Below are 19,673 nucleotides of genomic sequence, written 5' to 3'. Positions count from 1 at the left end.
CTGAGGCGTGGCTGTAAGAGCTCAGGATGCCGTGGCTGGACACACAGAGTATTTCTAGTGCAGGCAGAGGCTCTGTGACAAACCCCACGTGAGCAGGAGCTGGCACAGCCCCTCGGTGGCTCACTAGGGAAGCAGAGCACAGAACAGTCTCCGTGCACAACCACTTGTTCCTGTGCCCATCCTTCAGCAGGGCCAAGCTTGCTGGAAACAGCTCATCTTGTCCCTTTGTCATTGCCAAACTGGCTGAAACTAAGGCAGCTGTGCCCACAGCATGGTTTGTATAAGAGCTGTTCCATAAACCAGCTCGTCTCCAGGAGGAGAGCAGCAGGGAAAAGGTGGGAGTGCGAGAAGCTCTTGTTTTATTTCAGTTTAGATTTTCACCATCTTGAACACTCTAAACCTGCAGAAACTGCCTGGCTTCTTCCCCTGCTGCCCTGGGGCTGGTTAGGGAGACATCCAGGATTAATTCAGGAGAGGCTACAGGGTACAGGGATGCTTCCTGATCCCTCCAGAAACATCCAGTACAGAACATCTCCTTTAGGGCTGGCCGAGCCTCCACTGTCACCCTTCACAGTGAGGAACAGCAATCAGAGAAAACAGCAGCCATCAGAGCACCACGGGTAATCTGTGTGGAGTGGATTCCCCATCCCTGGAAGTGTCCCAGGCCAGACTGGACGGGGCTTGGAGCAACCTGGGACAGTGGAAGGTGTCCCTGCCCATGGCAGGGGTGGCACTGGATGGGCTTTAAGGTCCCTTCCACCCCAAACCAGTCTGGGATTCTGTGATTCTCTCCTAAGGAAAGGCACACAGCACAGCCTCTGGGCAGGCTGAGAGGATGCTGACCCCCAAAGCACTAATGGTGCATCATAATTTTTTTTCTTTTGGCCTTTTCCCCTTTTGCCATGCCTAGCCTGCAGGATAACAGTAGGTTGGGCACACACCTGACTTAGAAACAGTACCCAAACACCTGACAATTTTCCCAGCTCAAGACTTTGTCCTTGGTTTTGCATTTCCTTAGGGCAGTGGGACTTTCTCAGGCCAGATGTTTAACACACACATGTCTTACAGCCTTAACCTGATTAAAAGCCCAGCGAATTACAGCAGCACATCAGCTCACAGCACCATTCTTCTGCTCTCTGAACCCTCAATGACACAGAAGAGCAGCACCATGAGACATTCCAGGTCTCTTAGAGGATGTCTGATCTGAGCATCCAGTCCTGCTGCAGCATTTTGACAAATGATAAGTATTAATCCGTTGTTGATTTATTTTAATGCAATAAAAACAATGTAATAACCAAGCTGGGTCTTCAGTGACCCTTCTTATAAAAGAGATCAGTTTCAATATAGCAAAAGGTCTCTTGGGAATTATGCTTTTGGCCTTAGAATGGTCAAATGGATCAAAGTAATGAAGTTAAAACAGCTTAGGAAGTTATTGCCTGTCACCTGAGCTGAACTGCAGGGCTTAGTCTGGAGCTGCAGGAAATAGCTGAGTTCTCCTCTCAGGTACCTCACATGGGCTCTGCTCCTCAGCTCTGACACTGCTCTGCCTCCTCATGAGCCAGGTTAGCTCACTAATTTCACAGAAAATCAAATATTTCTGGCATTTGGCACCCAAACAGATTTGACCAGGGCATGTGATGGGGGAGACAGATCAAATGCCAAAAATCTTAGACTGGTTTGGACTGGGAAAGACCTGAAAGCTCGTCCCATTCCACCCTTTGCCATGGGCAAAGACACCTCCCACTGTCCCAGGCTGCTCCAAGCCCCATCCAACCTGGCCTTGGGCACTGCCAGGGGTCCAGGGGCAGCCACAGCTGCTCTGGGCGCCCTGTGCCAGGGCCTCCCCCTCACAGGAACAATTCCTGCCCAGTATCTAACTAAATGTATCCTCCTTCAGTTTAAAGCCATTGTCCTTTGTCCTGGGGCACAACAGAAAGGGGCAAGTTGGCCTTTTTCTTGACAGAGATGTCCTTTGTCATCTGGTGAGGCCCCATTCCCAGGCTGGACAAAGTAAACCAAGGTTCTCCAACATTTTTATGTTAAATCAAGCTGGTCTTAGAGTGAAGCTGCTGTTCCAAGGCAGCTGCCTCCTTTCTCCCCCCAGAACTCTGATCTGACTCCTCCCTCTAGCCCAAGCATGGGAACAGGCACACAGAGTCTCTCCAGCTAGAAGGGACCCAGAAGGATCACCAAGCCCCACTCCCTTGCAGGACTAGAATGAAATCCTGTGACTAATCACATACTCCAGATGTTTTTGGAGCTCTGGCAGCCTTGGTGCCATGACCACTTTCCCAGGGATCTTGTGCCAGTGACCACCACCCTCTCAGTGAGGAATCTTTACAAGAATATTTAAGGAGAAAGTATATTCAAGAATATTGAAGAAAACAAAAGCAGAGCCATTGGGTCAGACAAAGCTCCTGCTTCATGTCAGAAGGTGACGTCCAGGGGAGAACACAACAACAGAGCAGGCATGAGACATTTTCCAAAATAGCTTCCCAGCCCCAAACCATTTTCAATTCAAGCACTTTCCACTCCTGTAGGGTCAACTTTAATGCACATTTGGTAGACATAGGAGGAGTTGGATCTCATTTGTGTAGTGGCACACAATTAGCCCAGCCTTACTGAGGCACCTTTAAGCCACCTCTGTGGATTAATTGGTGTTCTGGATCAATTAGCCTAGCACAGCCTGATTATTGCCCATATTGTTTAAACATGATCCCATTACCCATAATCAGGAAGGCATTCCCTTCCCTGGGAGCTGAAAGCACTCACTCTCCCCATGTTATTCCAGAGCACCAGGGTCATCTGTCCAGGTGAGAGGATGTCTGACCCTGCTGCAGAGCTCAGCTCTGGCTGGAGCACAGCAGGAACAGGAGCAAGATTCATGGTGCCACAAACCCAAATGAACACCAGGAGAGGTGACACAGAGGTTACCCTACAGCTTTCCTTCCCAAAGCACTTTCCAAAGGGAATAACAAAGTTACAGTTAATGCAATAGGCCGTCCATGTGGCTGGAAATAGCTCCTGACCTGGTACACAGGATTTGTCCAAGTCTCTGTCGTAGGTCACATAGGAAAGTCCACTCAATCAGCAGAATTTTAGGCTGGTGCTTTTTTGACAGTTAAAACTGCTGAATTCGTTTATGGCTAAAAAAAGAATGCCAGGAAGATATTTTGAAAGTGCTGCACTCGGAGGCCTTCATCAGAGGCAAGCTAAACTTAGAGGGCCTGAGGTAGGAAAAGAAGTGTGTGAGTGACAACTCTGAGGGACAGCTCCATCCTCTGGGGACCTGCAGTGCCTGGCCTGTCTTTAGGGGAAGGAAAAATGGAATCATTCCAGGCACCAGCTCTCAGTTAGAGGCCTGATGCATTTAAGACTTTAGAGATTATAATGACCAAGTTCCATATTATAATGACCAAAGCTTATTTCCTTTTAAAAAGGATAGTATCGAGTGTTTCACATTCATTCTTCTTCCATGGCCAAAAGGAAAAAAAAAAATAAAAACAGAGCAGTCGTGGACAGTCTCTCAAGGAAATTTAAATTGGTAAGTGCAAACCATCCAACACCAGTCTGGGATGTGTCCCTGTGTCCCTGCCTTCATCCAACACCAGTCTGGGACGTGTCCCTGTGTCCCTGCCTTCATCCAACACCAGTCTGGGATGTGTCCCTGTGTCTTTGCCTTCATCCAACACCAGTTTGGGATGCGTTCCTATGTCTTTGCCTTCATCCAGCACCATCTGGGATGTGTCCCTGTGTCCTCGCCTTCTGCCTTGTGAGCACTGTGTCTCTTGCTGTTTGTTTGACTCTCCTGAGCGCTGCCCTGTCCCCCTGAGTCACCCAGAGCCGGGTGGATCCCTGCCAGCAGCAGCGCGGGTGGATCCGCTCAGCACTAACCAGGGGGGAGAGGTGTGAAGTGACTCAGCGGGGTAGGAACGCGCTGAACGCTTCTCAGGCTCAAGACCTCACAGTTAATCCTGCAACCCCAAAACATTCTGAGCAGAGCCAGGGAGTGCCCAGAGGGAAGGGTTTGCCCTTCAGAACTCTCCTGTGCACCATGTCCTGGCACACCTCATCCCTGATTCTATGGCAGGAAGAGTTATTTGTTACTGCAACAACAGCCTCTTATTTACAGGACTTGGATGGCGCCCATCCAAACAGGGCTTCAAGAGTGCTGGAAACAACACAGGCGTTCCACAATGACTGTTCTACATCGGAATAATCTGTATTTTTGTATTAATATTTTTTTCTTTGGCCATGATGATGGTGAAGTGTCATTTTCACAGAAGTCAAGTGAGATTCAAGCCCCTCTGTACTAACAGTGGGTTCTGAGGAGTACAAACACTGCTGGGTAAGCTCTGTGCCTCCAGCTAAACCTTAAATGTCACATTTTTGTGCAATTTTGTGAAAAACAAGCAGGCTAAAGGAGTGCCCACCCTCACTGCAGGCCTAAAACTCACAGTGTTCATCTCCTATCAGTGCAGAGTCATCGAACAGAATCACAGAATGTGGAAGGGACCTTAAAGATCCTCTCATTCCACCCCTGCCCTGGGCAGGGACACCTTCCACTGTCCCAGGCTGCTCCAAGTCCCAATGTCCAACCTGGCCTTGGGATCCAATGTCCAACTTCCAGGGATCCAGGGGCAGCCACAGCTGCTCTGGGCACCCTGTGCCAGGGCCTGCCCAGCCTCCCTGCTAATTTAAAACATTTAAATCTAAATCTGTTACAGCCTTTCCCTGAGGTATAGAAGGACCATATTGTCCCACGGTTTTGCTTTCCCTCTCAGGCTGAGCTGAGCTGCTGCTCCTCTGTCACTGTATTTATACCTGTGCTACATGGAACAACATTTTTGTTGCAGTGTAAAATGTGACTCCCAGCAGTAAAGTTGAGCATTGCATGTTCAGCATCTTCTGTGTTTTATACACAACAGTGAAACAAGACTAGAAAGCTGATATAAAATAAAAGCTCTGGACCTACAGGATATAAGGCCAGGATGGCTGTCCCTGGATCCCTGGAATTGTCCAAAGCCAGGCTGGACGGGGCTTGGAGCAACCTGGGATAGTGGAAGGGTGTCCCTGTCCATGGAATGGGCTTTAATGTCCCTTCCTGGGATTCAATGTACCAATCCCCAGACATTGTAATTAAAAACAAATACAGACTCATACCAGGGACCAGGGAGGAGAGTCTGTTGTGTCCAGAAGACACACAGAGCTGGATGATCCCAGCCCAGGCTTTGCTGGTGAATGGGGCAGCTTTGGGCCATGTCCCTGGATTTGGGCAGCCCCATTCCTGGCTCTGCTCCATCCCACCCCTTCCCCAGGCAGTCCCACACCACCACCTCGCCTGGTTCTCACTTCATGGACAAAAACACCTCATGCTCTAAAACACAGAAACCAAAATGAGCAGCAGTGGCTCCCAAGGGCTCCAAGAGCTCTGAGCCACCCCCCTGTCCAGGATCCGAGTCTGTCATGGTCACTGTCACAGCAGCTCAACCTGCCATGTGTGAATGCCCCCTGCCCAGTGCCAGCACTGCCACACCTGCCCAGGGACACCCAGCAGCCAGGGTTAACCACAGAGCACATGGAAAGCAGCTAAAACCAAAACTTACACATTATTTGTACAGCAGGGATGGAGTTTATTAATCCAGTCCCTGGAACTGGAGCAGGGGCTCACACAGGCCTGGCCCAGGTGTACTCGGTGTGTGCTTCTCCCAGCACAGCATTATGTCCACCACAGTTACCTTCACCTATGCTCACAAGTTTCTGTCAACTCTCCCCACAACAGAAACACTGCCCTTGATAACAGGAAATTCCCATTAATCTGCTTTCTTGCACTCTGAGCTTACTTAATTACCTGGTCAGGTTACCAACAGGGATAAAATCTCATGGAATTACAGGGTTTAGGCCAGGCATGGGGTCAGTGGGGCAGGGATGGAGGAGCTCACAGCCCCGTGCCCTCACACAGCAACAAGGGAAGAGGCCAGAAACCAGTGTGGGAGAAAACGGCTGTTATTTCCTGTTGGAAATGATGTAACTTTCCTAACTAATTGTTTTAATTAATTGCAACCAGTGCCACATTCAGCTAGAAACTAGTTAAGTTTCTTCACAGGCTCTTACAATTACTTTGATCACTAAATAACCAAAACCTCAGATTTGCTAACAGTAACCCTACCAAGCTTCAATAAACAAAGCCAAAGGGAGTTGGAGATTGGACATCTGGGATCTTAAATTTATGACCCTTCAAGGGTGTTGGAGTAAGCAGAAAATGCTGAGGAGATTAAGGCATGGGAAGTTGGAGATTCCCTGACTGGGAAAAAGGTTATAAAAGTAATCAAGTATGTGGACCAGATTAGCGTGAAGAGTGAGAAATTAACAACCAAGACAGCAGATAGAACACTAAGTAATGAAGACAATTATGTAACTTAGAGCCAATGAACATTAATTTGTTTGCTAAAAATGTACAAATAAGTAAAAGAGTTTTATATCTGCATTAGTGCACAGGCTGGAGCTTTGTCAGCCACACACACTCTTGGCTAAGGATACAGTAATGCCCTACTCGCTAACAGTGTCACAGCCTGAGAAGGAGCCTTATTGATCCCAAGGACTTTGGGGGATCTTGGGAACATTCCCACAGGCACCAGCTCTGCCCCAGCTGCCCCTGCGCCTGGCCCTGCTCCCAGCCCCGACAGCCCCTCAGCCCCCAGCAACCCCCGGTGACAGCGGTGTGACCACCTGAACCTGTCCCACCACCTACACCTGAACCTGTCCCTGAACCTTCACCTACACCTGAACCTGCCCCATCCCCTGAACCTGTCCCTGCACCATCACCTGCACCTCAACCTGTCCCTTCACCTACAGCTTAACCTGTCCCTGCACCATCACCTGCACCTGTCCCACCACCTACAGGTGAACCTGTCCCCACATTATCACCTACACCTGTCCCTGTCCCATCACCTGGTCCTACGCCTACACTTGTCCCTACACTTGCACCTACACCTGTACATACATATACACACACACCTATAGCCATGCCTGCCCCTCTCCGTGCCCTTATCCTGCTGCTGTGCCCCTCCTCCTTGTCCTCCTTTCCCTTTCCTTTCCCTCCCGTTCCCGCTCTCCGTGCCGTCCCTCAGGCCCCGCCGCCATTTCCCGCCTGTGGGCAGGGCCGCGGTGCGCGCCGGGAGCGGGCGGGGCGGCGGCGGAGCGCGGGCTGGGTACGGCCGGGCCGGGCCGGGGTCGCCGTGTCCCACCGAGATCCCCCGTGTCCTGAGGGGACCCCGCCTTGTCCCGCCGGGATCGCCCTGTCCCGCCGGGATCCGGCCCATCTCCGCGCCCCTGACGCCGCGTGTGCCTTGCAGGAGGCCCAGGATGGCGGAGAGACCGGAGGACCTGAACCTGCCCAACGCCGTCATCACCCGCATCATCAAGGAGGCGGTGGGTGCCGGGCCCCGCGGCCCAGCGGAGCGGGGCATCTGGAGACCCCGGCCCTGGGAGATCCCGGCCCGTGCTGCGTCCCGCCCGTGGGGCTCTGCCCTGGGCTGTCCCCCTCGGGTACCGGGGCTGCAGCACTCACTGCAGCGTCCCCAGGGATGCAGCTCGGCAGCAGCGCAGTTCCCGCAGTGGCACTGTGAGACCCAGGCCCCCTAAAACTTCAGCACACAAGTCCGTGTCTATATAAAAATCCAGAATAATTCCCTGTGGTTAATTTAGCACGTTTGTTCTGGAGCTGTGAGGTGTTGCCGAGTGGATCTGGGCCTGGCAGGCATGTCTGGAGCTGGGCACTCACAGGGTGAGTTCCCTGGAGACAGTGGCCAGACCCCAAACGCCAGAGTCACTGGCCTTGTGCTCAGCTCCGAGCCTTTGAGGGATACATTCCTACTGCCCTTGGCTTCCAGCTGAGAGCAGAGCTCCTGTGACAGCACCCCAGAGCAGTTCCCAGTTCTTTTGAGCCCTCTGAGTGCCTTAACAAACTGACACTTCAGTTATGGAGTTTAAGTCGTTTTTAGCAGCTGCTGATAAAAGTTGGATTTGTTTTTCAGCTTCCTGATGGAGTCAATATTTCCAAAGAAGCCCGGAGCGCGATCTCCCGAGCAGCAAGTGTTTTTGTGCTGTATGCAACATCATGGTAAGGACTTGGTACAGCAGTCACTGGGGCACTTGATTGATAATTCATCTCTGCTGGACTGGGGACTCTCTCCCAGTGTTGGTTTTCTGTATTGCCTGTTTATATAAATAAACCAGGCTGCAGCAGGTGGGTTTGGACTGCCCAGAGCAGCCCATGGGAAGGTAGCTGGGCTCTGGACACAGCCATGTCCCAAAAAGAGGGGTCCCAAACTGCCATTCACCTTAGAACGTGGCTGCACAGCCTTCCTGGCAAAGGCAGGAGCGCTTGACTCACTTTCAGGCTCTTCATCATGAAGCTGTGTTAGGGCAAGAGCTGCCACAGAGGACACAGTCACATTTTTGGGGTGGCTTGGCGTGTTCTCTTTGTGTTCTCTTCCCTAGTGTCAGGTGCTTCTATGGAACCCTAGCCCTTCTAGGGCTCTATGGAACTGTCACAGCCAAGGCTCAAGCTTTCTCCTCCTGCTTGTAGAAAAGGTCTGTGCAGGCAGAAACTAACACTGTGGGAAAGCACAGACAGCCAGTGTAAACAAAAATGTCTCAAACCTCCTTTAGTAAATGATAAAAAAACCCTAAATGTTTAGGGAATGGCTTTTTAAAGTTGTTTATGACTTCAATAAACAAGATGAAATTGCCAACAGTCCCAAATTACCTCTCTTTTTGGTTCTGCCTAGTGCAAATAACTTTGCCATGAAGGGGAAGAGGAAAACCCTGAATGCTGGGGATGTGCTCTCTGCCATGGAGGAGATGGAGTTCCAGAGATTTGTGGCCCCTCTGAAGGAATCCCTGGAAGGTACTGTGCTCCATGGCTGTCCAGGGACTCTGAGAGGCACCAAGTCCTGTTTTCCTCCAGCACTGGACAAGCAACACTTATTGCCTGTCTTGTTTCTCTTCTCTTTGCCCAGCATCCTACCCTGCAGTTTGCCTGGGGAGTAACTAATGTGCACCTTAACGGGACTGGGATAACATTATTGCACAACTGATGAGGATTGAGAAAGTCTCATCTGCTCTCACTCCCCTATTATGTTTATCTAAGGAAAGCCATAGGTGCTGCCTGTAAATGTGACCTGCGTCCTTTTCAGCATTTTTCTGCTGAAATTTAACCTGATTTCCTACGGAGCTGCTCAGCACAGCTCAGCTCGTAGGGTGAGTTGTGCTCCGAGTTCCCTGCTCCCCTCAAAGCCAGGAGAGCAAGTGGACGTTGGGCCTCAGCCACTGACCTGTCCATGCCAGCGCCAAGCCCTCACTGTTCCCTCTCCTCCAGTTTACAGGCGTGAGCAGAAAGGAAAGAAAGAGGCCAGGAAAGATAAAGACAAGAAGGCGGACTCGGAGGAGCAAGATAAGAGCCGAGAGGAGGACAATGATGACGATGATGAAAGGATGGAGGAGGAAGAACAAAACGATGAGGAAGAGGTGGACAACTGAGCTCGCTCGTGGGTAGGGGCTGGGGTGTGCTCAGAGGGATGTAAACGTGTAAATCGACCTTCCTGCGTCCCCTCGTGTATCCATTAGAGCTTTGTACTGCCCCTCTGTGGCCTGTAATTTGTACATAAAGGACTCGTGCTGAAGCTTTTCCCCTGGCAGGGTGGCTCCTCCCTGTGCCTGGGGGGCTTTGGCCCTCCCCAGGCTCTGGGCAAGGCACTTCTGGGCTTTTGATACTGGGCTGGCTCTGAAAGAGAGGGAAAAAGAACTGGTGGGTGCTCAGTGCAGAAACTGGCCAGGAGAGCGTGAGACTCTTGATTATGAGGGGCTGAATCCAGTAGATCATTCATAGATCACTTCTGGGGTGTAGAATGTAGGTGATGATGTCCAGAGGCTTGGAACCTGCACATTGAAGCTTTTGATCCAACAGAGTTTTTTTTTTTTTCCTTTTGTTTCTTTGCATCCTGGCTGTGCCTTCTCTCCCTACTCTACTGTGACAGTGACACTGTGTCCTCCAGCCTCAGCAGCAGCACAGGGTGCTGTACAGGGACCACGAGTTCATTCACTGACTCACCCAAACTAACCCAAATCCAAAAAACACACAGTGCTGACAGGGTAAACGGTACACTGAAAGTGTCTTTGAGAGCCCTGAGAGACAAGGAGGAGATTGATTTAAAATCTGAAGCACAAGAAGGGGGTAAAATGGGGAGCAAGGCTGCAAACAAGTGGCTTTGTGCAGTGCTGGGGGTGTGACAGGTCAGTGGTGGCACTGGGGTCTGGTGGTCTCACCCGTCCCCCCGCAGCAGCAGCTCCTGCAGCAAGCTGAGATGTGGCAGAACAGAGTGGTGAATTGTGGTGGTTGTCTTTTCCCCTTTTCTCAGTTGGGATGAGCTAATTCCATCCAAGGTCCCTTTGCTGGTCATTCCAGGGATACAGATGCCTCTGGGAGGGCAGCAGGGGCAGGGTGTGCCCACCCAGGGGCCCCATGTGGTTTCACAAAAGGCTCCTGCAAGAAGGAAGGGTTGAGAGAAGCTGTTGGTACCCCTTGTGCTAGTGTAGGTTTGTAGTTTTCCACTTGATCTCTTAGTTCTGATGCCTTTCTCCCCCAGAAAGTTTTAGATACATTTAAAACCTCCAGGTTGTGATGATGTGCAGTTTTAAAATAGCACTTGTGAGGAATCCTGGATCCTTTCCACCAAAAAAATGGTGGCAGCTACCCACAAGAACCACCCTGCCTTCCTGCTCTCCTGGCACGCTGGATTTTCACACGCACACAAGCCCAGCTTCTGAAAAGAACTGAACCAACACAGATTTTCTGCTGTCTAGTTTCTGCTGGCATTTAGCCAGGCTGTGGAAAGCCTGATGATGTGTTCCCCACCTTCCAGCTCTTTTCCTCTCTTTTTTTTTTTTTTTTTTTTTTTTTTTTTTTTTCTCTTCAGCACATATCTGGGGTGCATATTCCGGAAGGGAATGAGATCTAAATAAAAGCCAGATTTTTCTTTTTTTTTTTTTACATAAATGGGAGTCTCGTATTTCGGTCAGTTATAAAATGAGCAGGTTGTGGTTGCATAAGTGGGATGGGAGCAGGAAATGCTCTGGGAAATGGTTTCTGCAGCAGCTGACATGGAGGAGAATGAGGGGAGGATGAAGGCTGCTGCAGCCTGGCCTCCGTGTGAGGAGGGAGGGACTATGGAAAGAAGGAGGGGATTTCCAGATCACTGATGTTTGCTATCAGCTCCCCCTCCCTCGCTCCAGGGAGAGGTTCCCGGCTGGGGGGAGGGTCCAGAATCTGGATCCAGGGTTTCTGCACTGGAGCAAGCCAGGGAATGATGCTTTGGTGGGGGAGCTGCAGAATGTCCTGCACTAAACCTGATCCGGGCAACTCCCCTGCTCTGAGAGACCAAGGCAGGGCTCTGGGCTTTCTTGGGCTGGGCAGACCCCCAGCACCACAAAACCCAGCTCCAGGTGCCTCTGCAGCACCCCAAACCCTGCTCCACACCACCACAGCCTCTCAGCCACGCTCCTTAAACCAAACACTGCAGCACTCCAAACCCTCACAGCACCCCATGCCCTGTCACAGCCACTCTGGAATCCTAAAACCTGGCTCCAGGTCCTCCCACAGCACCCTAGAACTGGACTGCATAGGCCTCCAGCACCCTAAAACCCTGCTCCATGCCTCCCCTCAGCACCCCAAAACCTGTCTCTGGGTCCTGCAGCATCCCAGAGCTTTGCTCCAGCCTCCATGAACGCCCAAAACTTGCCTTCTAGTCCCCCTAGCACCCCAAAGCCCTGCTCCATGTCCCCCAGAACCCCAAAACCTGGCTCTGAGTCCCCCTTCAGCACCCCCAAACCTGGCTCCAGGTGCCCCTACAGCACCCCGGAACTGGATTGCTTGGCTCCAGCACCCAGAGCCTGCACCCGCAGCACGCCGAGGCCGTGCCCCGTGCCCCCCCGGGCCCATCCCTGCTGCAGACCCCAAATCCCCGCTCCGCCCTCACCCCCGTCCTCCCGCGCCGCCTTTCCCGCGCTCCGCCTCGAGACTTCCCGCCAGCCCCTCCGCGCGGGGCGGAGCCATGCTGATTAGGGGCGTGGTTATGCAAATAGAGGACACTGTCGCACGGCCGGAGCGGACGCAGCGATCGGTGAGCGCCGGGGCCGGGACCGGGAACGGGAACGGGACCGGGAACGGGGGCGGGGCCGGGGCCGGGGCCGGGGCCGTCCGTCCGCCCCTCCTCCGGTCCCCGACCTCGGTCCCTTGCAGGGCTGCCGGGGAATGACTCCAGAGACGGGGCCCGGCCGCGCTTGGGTGCAGGCAGGAAGGGCAGCCCCGGGTAACGCAGCAAGGACGACCCAGGTTTTGCTCGGTTTTGCTCCGTTTTTGCTCGGTAACCGTGGCAACGGCGGGGGACGCACCGAGCAGCGTGTGATGCTGCGAGCTGGCGTCGGTCCTGAGCTCCCGCTTGTCCTGGGGTGTAACTCCAGACCCCTGAGCATCCCCGTTCCCGTACTGGAGCGGGAAACCTGCCCTAACAGCTTGACTTTCCTAGGTAGCTCTTAATTAACCCTGTAGTAGCTTGGCCTTCGTTAGTGGCTGTTAATTAACCCACAGCTGCGTTGTCTGCCCGGGGAGCTCCACTTTCCTAGAACCCCCCGATCCGTCCCGAGCTGGGATTTTTGGGAGCTTGCATGTCCTTAAGATTTAGCTAAATAGTTGAGCTCACGTCTGAGGCCACGTGTGCTTGTGTGTCCTGAAATGCTGGGACACCTCTTGCTGCCAAGATGAGGCGAGATGAGGGAACAAACCCTTCCAGCTCGTGGGGGGCTGTCGGGAGCCAGAGCAGCGCCGGGTCTGCCTCCCGCTCGTCCCCGAAAATTGTCCCGCCGGTGCCGAGGGCCGGCGTGTGCCGGGTTCTCGCATTGGGAAGTTGCTTCCCGTCCCTCGAGAGCAGCGAGGCAGCCGGGCAGTGCCGCGGGCACGGGCTGGGCACAGCTGCGGGTTCGGGTGCTGCGGCTTTGCACCGGTCCCAGTGGAAGGAGCAAAGGTGAAGCCGCTCTGCTGCCGACCTGTCCTTGAATTCTCCGTTGTGCACGGAGCAAAGAGCTTTAGAAAGACAGGTTTGAGCCTTGGATGTTGAGGAAAGGTTAATTTGCTCTGCCGGGATCTCGAGGGGAGCAGCCCCAGGCCAGGGCGCAGCGGGTGGCGCAATGTCCCCATGGCACATTCCTGCCCTCCTTCCCCGATGTCCCCAGCTGTGCCACCCCGATGCCCTCGTCCTGCCGGGTGCCCTGCGTGGGCAGCAGCTTGTCCTGGACGTGGGGCTGGGAAGGAGGACCCGGCCCGGCAGCCTGGGACACACCCGTGCCACTCTTATCTTAGCACTGCAATCCCACCCGGTCCCGTCTCCTCCTCGCTCCGGAGCGCGGTTTCTGGAGCTGTGGTCTCTATCTGTCCCATCCAGTCAGGTGACTCTGGTCCCACCCAGCCTCCTCCCCTCCCTCTGGTGGGATTAACTGTTTAAAACATTTTTTGGATTCTCGAGGTGGGTTTTGTTCACTGAGCCCTTTGTTTGCCAGTCCTGCCTGGAGCCTGGCGCCTGCTGGAGCTGCCAGCTCCAGTTCACCCGAGGGCTGTCCCCTTCCCTGGAGTAAGGCCTGGGGCAGCAGCGTTCCAAGGGCTAAAAATGGCTTGCCAAGGGGATGCCATGACACTGCCAGCGTGCCTGTCAGCTGCTCTGCATCCCCACGAGCACCACCTGATGTTTTTACTCGGAGTTTTTATACATGTAAGCCTCTAACCAAGAGGGGCCTTTCCTGATGCCCAAGCAGAAGCGATTCCTTGGGGTATGAGAGGCTCAATTCCAGCCCTGGATTGAACACAATTCCCGTTTGTTCCAAGTGTTCTGTGCACTGTGCACTCTGATAAGAGTTTGGCTCCATATTAGAAGATCTTAAGGGTCTTGAGTGTGTAAAATAGGTGAAACACTTCATACTAAAGGTTTTCCAGAAGAACTGAGCCATCTCCCAGCTCTATTACTGGCTGGTGTCATGGGTGCTGGTATTAAACTTCGTCCCCTGGATTCAGTGCTGAGAGCTGGAGCTGTGCCTCCAAAGGGACTCTGGTCCCACTCTGTTCTCCAGAGAGAGTTTGGATGCAGGCTGGGGGTCGGAGAGGTTTACTGCCTGGAGAATCCCTCCTGGGATGGACCAAGGCTGCTCCCCTGAGAGGGGTCCCATCCTCCTGCTGCTCCATCTCCCTGGGGAAGCCCTGCCCTGCCCAGGACACTCACAGGCATCCACCTGCTCTTTCAGAATCCCATCTCAGCTCTGCTCCTGCCCACCTCCCTCAGGCTCAGCTCCCAAAAACCCATGTTCTTCAGCAGGAACTTTGCTTTGTCTCCCAGGGCACCCAAACTCGTCTGCAGAGGGCGTTCAGAGGATGTGGCCCTGTGTGAGCAGCCAGAAGTCCTTGGAGCTGCTCTGCACAAACAGTCCCTTGTTGGGGTCGTGCAGCTGTTCCTCTGCACTGCAGCCAAACACCTCATCCCAGGAGAGCTCCCTTCCCACGGCCCCTTCCATCACATCCACCAGCAGCATGGTGGTGGGAATTGAGCCCTCATGGAAATCTAATTCTTAATGGGCTGATCACAGAATTATTACTAGATCTGCTAGAGAATAAAACATTGCTACAGAAGAAGCTTCAGCCGTGAGATAGCTAATGATTGATTTATGTGTGAATTTTGTTATTTCTGAAATCAGTTTTGCCCAACTCCACAGTTTTCTTTATCCAGCAGTAAGTGCCCACTGGAGTTGTGTACTTGTGAGAGTTTTAGAGCCCTGGATGGTCGCGTGCCTCTCTCCTCCAGTGCCCCTGGAGGTGCCCCTCTTCTGTAACTGCACCTTCACACTGCAGCCATAAATATGTGGTGCTGCACAGAATCATGGAATGGTTTGGGTTGGAAGGAACCTTAAAGATCACACAGAGCAGCTCTGTATCCTCTCCAAAAACTGTATCCATACAAAAGCTGTGTCACACAATTTCTCAGCACTAAGGAAAAGTAAAATGAAGAATGACCCTCTTGGGGCTCAGGGATAGGAACCTGCGGAGGGTGAACGTGATTCTGCTGGGGGAGGTTGTCAGTGGCTGGAAATGGGGGGTTTCATACACAGAACTGGGAGGTTTGCGGGGAGGAGTCACTGATCTCCCTGTTAATGGGAAGGGCCGTGCTGTGGCTGCTGATGGGGGTCCTGCAGCACCCCAGGGTGCCCGGGGTAGGTGGGGTGGAGCTGCCTGGGCTGCAGCTCATGGCCTGGCATGGGACAGGGTCAGTCCTGCTGTGGCTGCCTGGATCCCAGCCCCTCCTCACATGTGCCAAGAGCAGCAGCTCACCAGGGCCCCGCTGCTTTGTTTTGGTGTTTCAGAGTCTCCTTACCTGACAGCAGAGCCCACCATGCAGGCAGACTCCGTTCTCCACAGTGGATACTTCCACCCTGTGCTGCGCTCCTGGCAGTGCACGGCCACCGCCTTCGATGCCTCCAACCTCATCTACCCCATCTTTGTCACGTGAGTGAGCCCCAGCTCTCGAGTGAGGGATGGACCTGGCTCACGGTGTCTGGCTGGGCCCATCCCTGCAGCCCCTGAGCTGTTAAATAGGTTCAGAGTTCCTGTGGACGAGTCTGGGAGAGAGGCTTCCTTCTCCCACCAAGTGCTCACATCTCTGTCCCATCCACCCCCCACAGTGACAGCCCTGATGCCGTGGAGCCAATTCCCAGCCTTCCTGGACAAGCCAGGTATGAATCCAGCCCCCCAGTCGCTGCTGTGCCCTCTGTCTGGGGAGGGTTCATTTATGCCCTGAGCATGAGCCAAGGGGAGGCTTCCAACCCTCTGGCTCCTGCTTTGGAGATCTCCAGCATCAGACAAGATGGGAATGTTCACCCACTAAGGGAGTGGAGGGAATCATGCAGGGAATGCTGGAAAAGTGTCAGTACTGGGAGGGACAGCACCAGGGTCTGGCTGTGTCCCAGAGCACTCCCAGGCTGCGTGGGCTGGGCACACAGGGAGGATGGAAGTGAACAGGGTTTCCAGCAGCAGCCAGAAAACTTCTGCAAGGACATGGAATCTGGTCCTGCACTGGATCCCACTGGACTGGCAGCTCCCCTCTGCATCTGCTGCACATTAGCAGCAGGGGTGCTGTGTTGGGAAAGGGGGATGGAGCTGCACCAGGGACACCAAGATAAGGGATCCAAGGGCAAGGTTTGCCCATCCCTCCAGAGCGGTGTCCATGCCGGGCAGATAGTGCTCCTGGAGCCCCAGATAAGGGCTCAGATTGTTCCTCCCAGTGTTCAGGCAACACCTCCCCTGTACCTCCAGCCACTGCCTGGTGACGCTTGATTGGTCACAGGGCAGCATCCCAGTCCCAGGGCAGCTTTCCCCACAGAGCAGGTCTGGGTGCCTGGCAGCTGCTTCCCTTTGCCCTGCTCAGGTATGGAGTGAACAAGCTGGATGGGATGCTGCGGCCCCTTGTCGAAGACGGCCTCAAGTGTGTGCTCATCTTTGGGGTGCCCAGCAAGGTCCACAAGGTCAGTGCATGTGTGTGGGGATGCTGGGATAGCCACAGGGCTGTCAGGGCAATCTGGGGGGGGGGGGGGGTCTCCTGATCAAACAGGAGCAGTTCAGGGTCTCTGGCTGTGATATGAGAGGACACCCAGAAAGTCCTCAGAGCTCTGCAGATAGCCCCAAAAACCTGTCCTAGCTGCCCATCACCCTTTTCCCTCAGTGGGGTCCCACCATCCAGCCTTAGAGGGTCCTACAGTTCAGGAAGTGCTTCCTAGGCGGAGCTGCTGCCATGAAGGAGCCGGTGGGAAGTGTCAGCTGTGCATGCTGAGGTGTTTCTGTCCTCACAGGACGAGAGAGGCTCTGCTGCTGATGCTGAGGGCACTCCTGCCATCCAGGCCATCAGGAAGATCCACTCCACCTTCCCAGAGCTGCTGATTGCCTGTGATGTCTGCCTGTGCCCTTACACCTCACATGGGCACTGTGGTGAGCACACTGCTGCTCTGAGCATCTCCTCAGCTTGTCCCCAGAGCCAGACTCCCCTGGGACTGAGGGATTGAGCTGTCCCTCCCCTGTGTAACCCCAGCTTTGTCTCCCAGGCATCCTGCGTGAAGATGGCACCATCCAGAACGAGCTCAGCTGCCAGCGGCTGGCAGAGGTGGCGCTGGCTTATGCCAAAGCAGGTGGGGAGCCCTGGGCAGTGACACCCCAGTTTGGCTCTCACAGAGCTGCCCCTCTCTGGCTTTGGCCAGACCCAAAAGCAGACTGGGCCTGGCTCCAACTGGGAGTGCTCCCCTGCCCTGTTCAGGCAGCACCTGAGCCTCCAGTGCTTCCCAGCATCCCTGTCCTGTCCGTCCCTGCAGGCTGCCACATCGTGGCCCCCTCAGACATGATGGACGGGCGCATTGCAGCCATAAAGCAGGCGCTGATCTCCAACGATCTGGGCAACAAGGTGAGCCAGGGACCTGTGTGTGCTACAGGCACGAGCCACCTCCATGGGAGGCTGCAGCACAGTGGGACAGGGCAAGTGGCAGGAGGGGCAAATGCCCCCCTTGGTGCCACGGGCATTGCCCTGCCCCGGCACACACAGGAGGGGAATGTCCTTGGCTGGAGGGGAATGCCCAGGCATGGTGAAGTGCCAGATGTCTGGCAGGGGGAAGGTAAAGCTGTGGAGGGAATCTCTCCTGTCCCAGCACTGGGATGTGGCCCTGAGCTCACAGCCCTCACAGCCCCTCTCTGCCCTCCAGGTCTCAGTGATGAGCTACAGCGCCAAGTTTGCTTCGTGCTTCTACGGCCCCTTCAGGTGGGTCTGTCCCCCAGCCAGGTGTGCCCAGCTGCGGCCAGGCTGGCTGGGAGTGCATTCCCAGGGAGTTACTTGGGAAAGGGGCTTACCCAGAGCCTGGGCTGTACGTGGGGCCACACTGGTCACTTAGCAGCACCCTACTCCTACTTCTCCATGCAAAAAGGAGACAAATGTACCTTGCCCAGGAGAGGCTGGCTGGCAGCAAGGTCACTGAAGGGTGATCTTCCATGCCAACCCTTCACCTGCTTGGGTGCTGGTAAGGCAGGCAGTGAGGGAGCTGCCTGCAGCTTCCAGGAGCAGTTAGGAGTCACAGGAGTCAGTGTTGTCCCCCAGGGCAACTTCAGGGACAAGCCTCAGCTTAGTCAGCTGTTAGACCTTGTCCCAAGAACAGCCTGACCCTGGCAGGGTATCCCTGAGGAACCTGCCTTGGAAAAGAGCTTGACACAATTCTACCCAGACTCTGGGCATGAGGAGGGCAGTGGATGTTGAATCAGCTCCCAGGGCCAGCCTGGGCCTGTAGGATCTCCCAGAGCAATCCCTGGGTGCTGAACTGCGTCGGGAGTGCCCCCTCGGTCTGGCTCAGTGGCTCAGATGCTTGTCCTGGCCTGTCCTCATGCTTCTAGAGCTGTATGAGGTGGGAGGCAGGGGTTCCTCACCCCCTGCCCTCTGCCCCTCTGCAGGGACGCGGCACTGTCCAAACCTGCCTTTGGGGACCGGCGCTGTTACCAGCTGCCCCCGGGCGCCCGCGGGCTGGCCGTGCGCGCTGTGGTGAGTGTGGGCTGTGGGGTGGGACACCCTCAGTGGGGTGAGTGTGGGCTGTGGGGTTATGCCTGTGGGGCGGGACACCTTCACAGGGGGCGTGGGTGATTGCACCCCACAGGGCTTGGGGCGAGCAAGAAGTTGGGAGGCAAATGGCCAAGGGTGTTCCCCTTCCATGAGCCAAAGAAACACGAGGCCTGGGCAGAGCTGGTCCCAGTGTGTGCCCAAGGACTGAGCTCTGGGAGCATGCAGTTGCTGTCCCCATGCCCTGCTGTGGCTTGGGGTGTCAGGTGCAGGGACACGAAGCCATCAGCTCTCCCCAGACACCACATGTATGGCGAAGGGAGCACCAGCCACCTTGGCCTTGAGGGGCTCACAGACACCTGTGATCCCCCCTGGGGAAAACCTCCACGGCTCCAAACTCCTGGACAAAAACAAGCTGTTCTTGTCCCCGCACTGCCGTGGCAGGACCGGGACGTGCGGGAGGGTGCGGACATGCTGATGGTGAAGCCGGGGATGCCCTACCTGGACCTCGTGAGGGACGTCAAGGCTCGGGTGAGGCCCTGCCGGGCAGGGAGGGCTCTGGGTGGGGGCTGTGGGTTCTGTGCGCCGGGACGGGCGCTGGAGCACCGGGGTGTGCGGGGAGGGCTGTCCCCGGCGCTGACCCGCTCCCGCAGCACCCCACGCACCCGCTGGCCGTGTACCACGTCTCGGGGGAGTTCGCCATGCTGTGGCACGGGGCGCAGGCCGGCGCCTTCAGCCTGGAGGCGGCGGTGCAGGAGGCGATCATGGCCTTCAGGCGCGCAGGTGAGGCTGCGACCCCCCTGTCCCCCTCTCTATCCCCCGTGTCGCCCCGGGCTGGCTCCAGCGTCTCGTCTCTCCGCAGGGGCCGACATCATCATCACCTACTTCACACCGCAGCTGCTGCGCTGGCTGCGGGAGGCGGCGGGCCGGCACTGAGTGCGGCCATTGCAGCCGGGGCGGGTTCTCCGGGAGGGGAGGGAATTCCGGGATGGGCGG

At 54.9% G+C, this 19,673-nt stretch overlaps 2 protein-coding genes across 4 annotated transcripts; both read left to right on the top strand.

Annotated features, from left to right (window-relative positions):
• The first annotated feature begins 7,138 nt into the window (after nucleotides 1–7,138).
• Nucleotides 7,139–9,691, top strand: POLE3 (DNA polymerase epsilon 3, accessory subunit). The gene is made up of 5 exons (XM_053962477.1): nucleotides 7,139–7,211; nucleotides 7,356–7,431; nucleotides 8,037–8,122; nucleotides 8,793–8,911; nucleotides 9,383–9,691. The coding sequence occupies exons 2-5, from the start codon at nucleotides 7,366–7,368 to the stop codon at nucleotides 9,541–9,543; spliced, it is 432 nt and encodes a 143-aa protein (XP_053818452.1). The 5' UTR covers nucleotides 7,139–7,211; nucleotides 7,356–7,365; the 3' UTR covers nucleotides 9,544–9,691.
• Nucleotides 9,692–12,128: 2,437 nt separating this feature from the next.
• Nucleotides 12,129–19,650, top strand: ALAD (aminolevulinate dehydratase). Of its 3 annotated transcripts, none has more exons than XM_053961732.1 (12): nucleotides 12,129–12,182; nucleotides 15,460–15,601; nucleotides 15,778–15,828; nucleotides 16,521–16,617; nucleotides 16,942–17,077; nucleotides 17,191–17,274; nucleotides 17,455–17,543; nucleotides 17,839–17,894; nucleotides 18,575–18,662; nucleotides 19,122–19,208; nucleotides 19,331–19,460; nucleotides 19,540–19,650. In XM_053961732.1, the coding sequence occupies exons 2-12, from the start codon at nucleotides 15,489–15,491 to the stop codon at nucleotides 19,611–19,613; spliced, it is 1,005 nt and encodes a 334-aa protein (XP_053817707.1). In that variant the 5' UTR covers nucleotides 12,129–12,182; nucleotides 15,460–15,488; the 3' UTR covers nucleotides 19,614–19,650. The 3 variants fall into 3 exon arrangements, with proteins under 3 accessions (XP_053817707.1, XP_053817706.1, XP_053817708.1); XM_053961731.1 differs by lacking the exon at nucleotides 12,129–12,182 and adding an exon at nucleotides 12,225–12,394; XM_053961733.1 differs by lacking the exon at nucleotides 12,129–12,182 and adding an exon at nucleotides 13,062–13,082.
• The last annotated feature ends 23 nt before the right edge of the window (nucleotides 19,651–19,673 follow it).

The sequence above is a fragment of the Vidua chalybeata genome, chromosome 21, assembly GCF_026979565.1.
Source record: "Vidua chalybeata isolate OUT-0048 chromosome 21, bVidCha1 merged haplotype, whole genome shotgun sequence".
In the NCBI taxonomy this organism is placed as follows: Eukaryota; Metazoa; Chordata; class Aves; order Passeriformes; family Viduidae; genus Vidua; species Vidua chalybeata.
The sequence above is the reverse complement of the archived record's forward strand: the minus strand, read 5'-3'. Positions and strand labels throughout refer to the sequence as shown.

What these genes read in the sequence shown, in the direction of transcription:
- POLE3 (XM_053962477.1), top strand. Translation starts at nt 7,366, where the DNA reads ATGGCGGAGAGACCGGAGGACCTGAACCTGCCCAACGCCGTCATCACC. An exon ending in GTGCTGTATGCAACATCATG is followed by an intron (nt 8,123 to 8,792) that starts GTAAGGACTTGG and finishes GGTTCTGCCTAG; the next exon opens with TGCAAATAACTTTGCCATGA. An exon ending in TCTGAAGGAATCCCTGGAAG is followed by an intron (nt 8,912 to 9,382) that starts GTACTGTGCTCC and finishes CCTCTCCTCCAG; the next exon opens with TTTACAGGCGTGAGCAGAAA.
- ALAD (XM_053961732.1), top strand. Translation starts at nt 15,489, where the DNA reads ATGCAGGCAGACTCCGTTCTCCACAGTGGATACTTCCACCCTGTGCTG. An exon ending in ATCTACCCCATCTTTGTCAC is followed by an intron (nt 15,602 to 15,777) that starts GTGAGTGAGCCC and finishes CACCCCCCACAG; the next exon opens with TGACAGCCCTGATGCCGTGG. An exon ending in GGCTGGCCGTGCGCGCTGTG is followed by an intron (nt 18,663 to 19,121) that starts GTGAGTGTGGGC and finishes CTGCCGTGGCAG; the next exon opens with GACCGGGACGTGCGGGAGGG.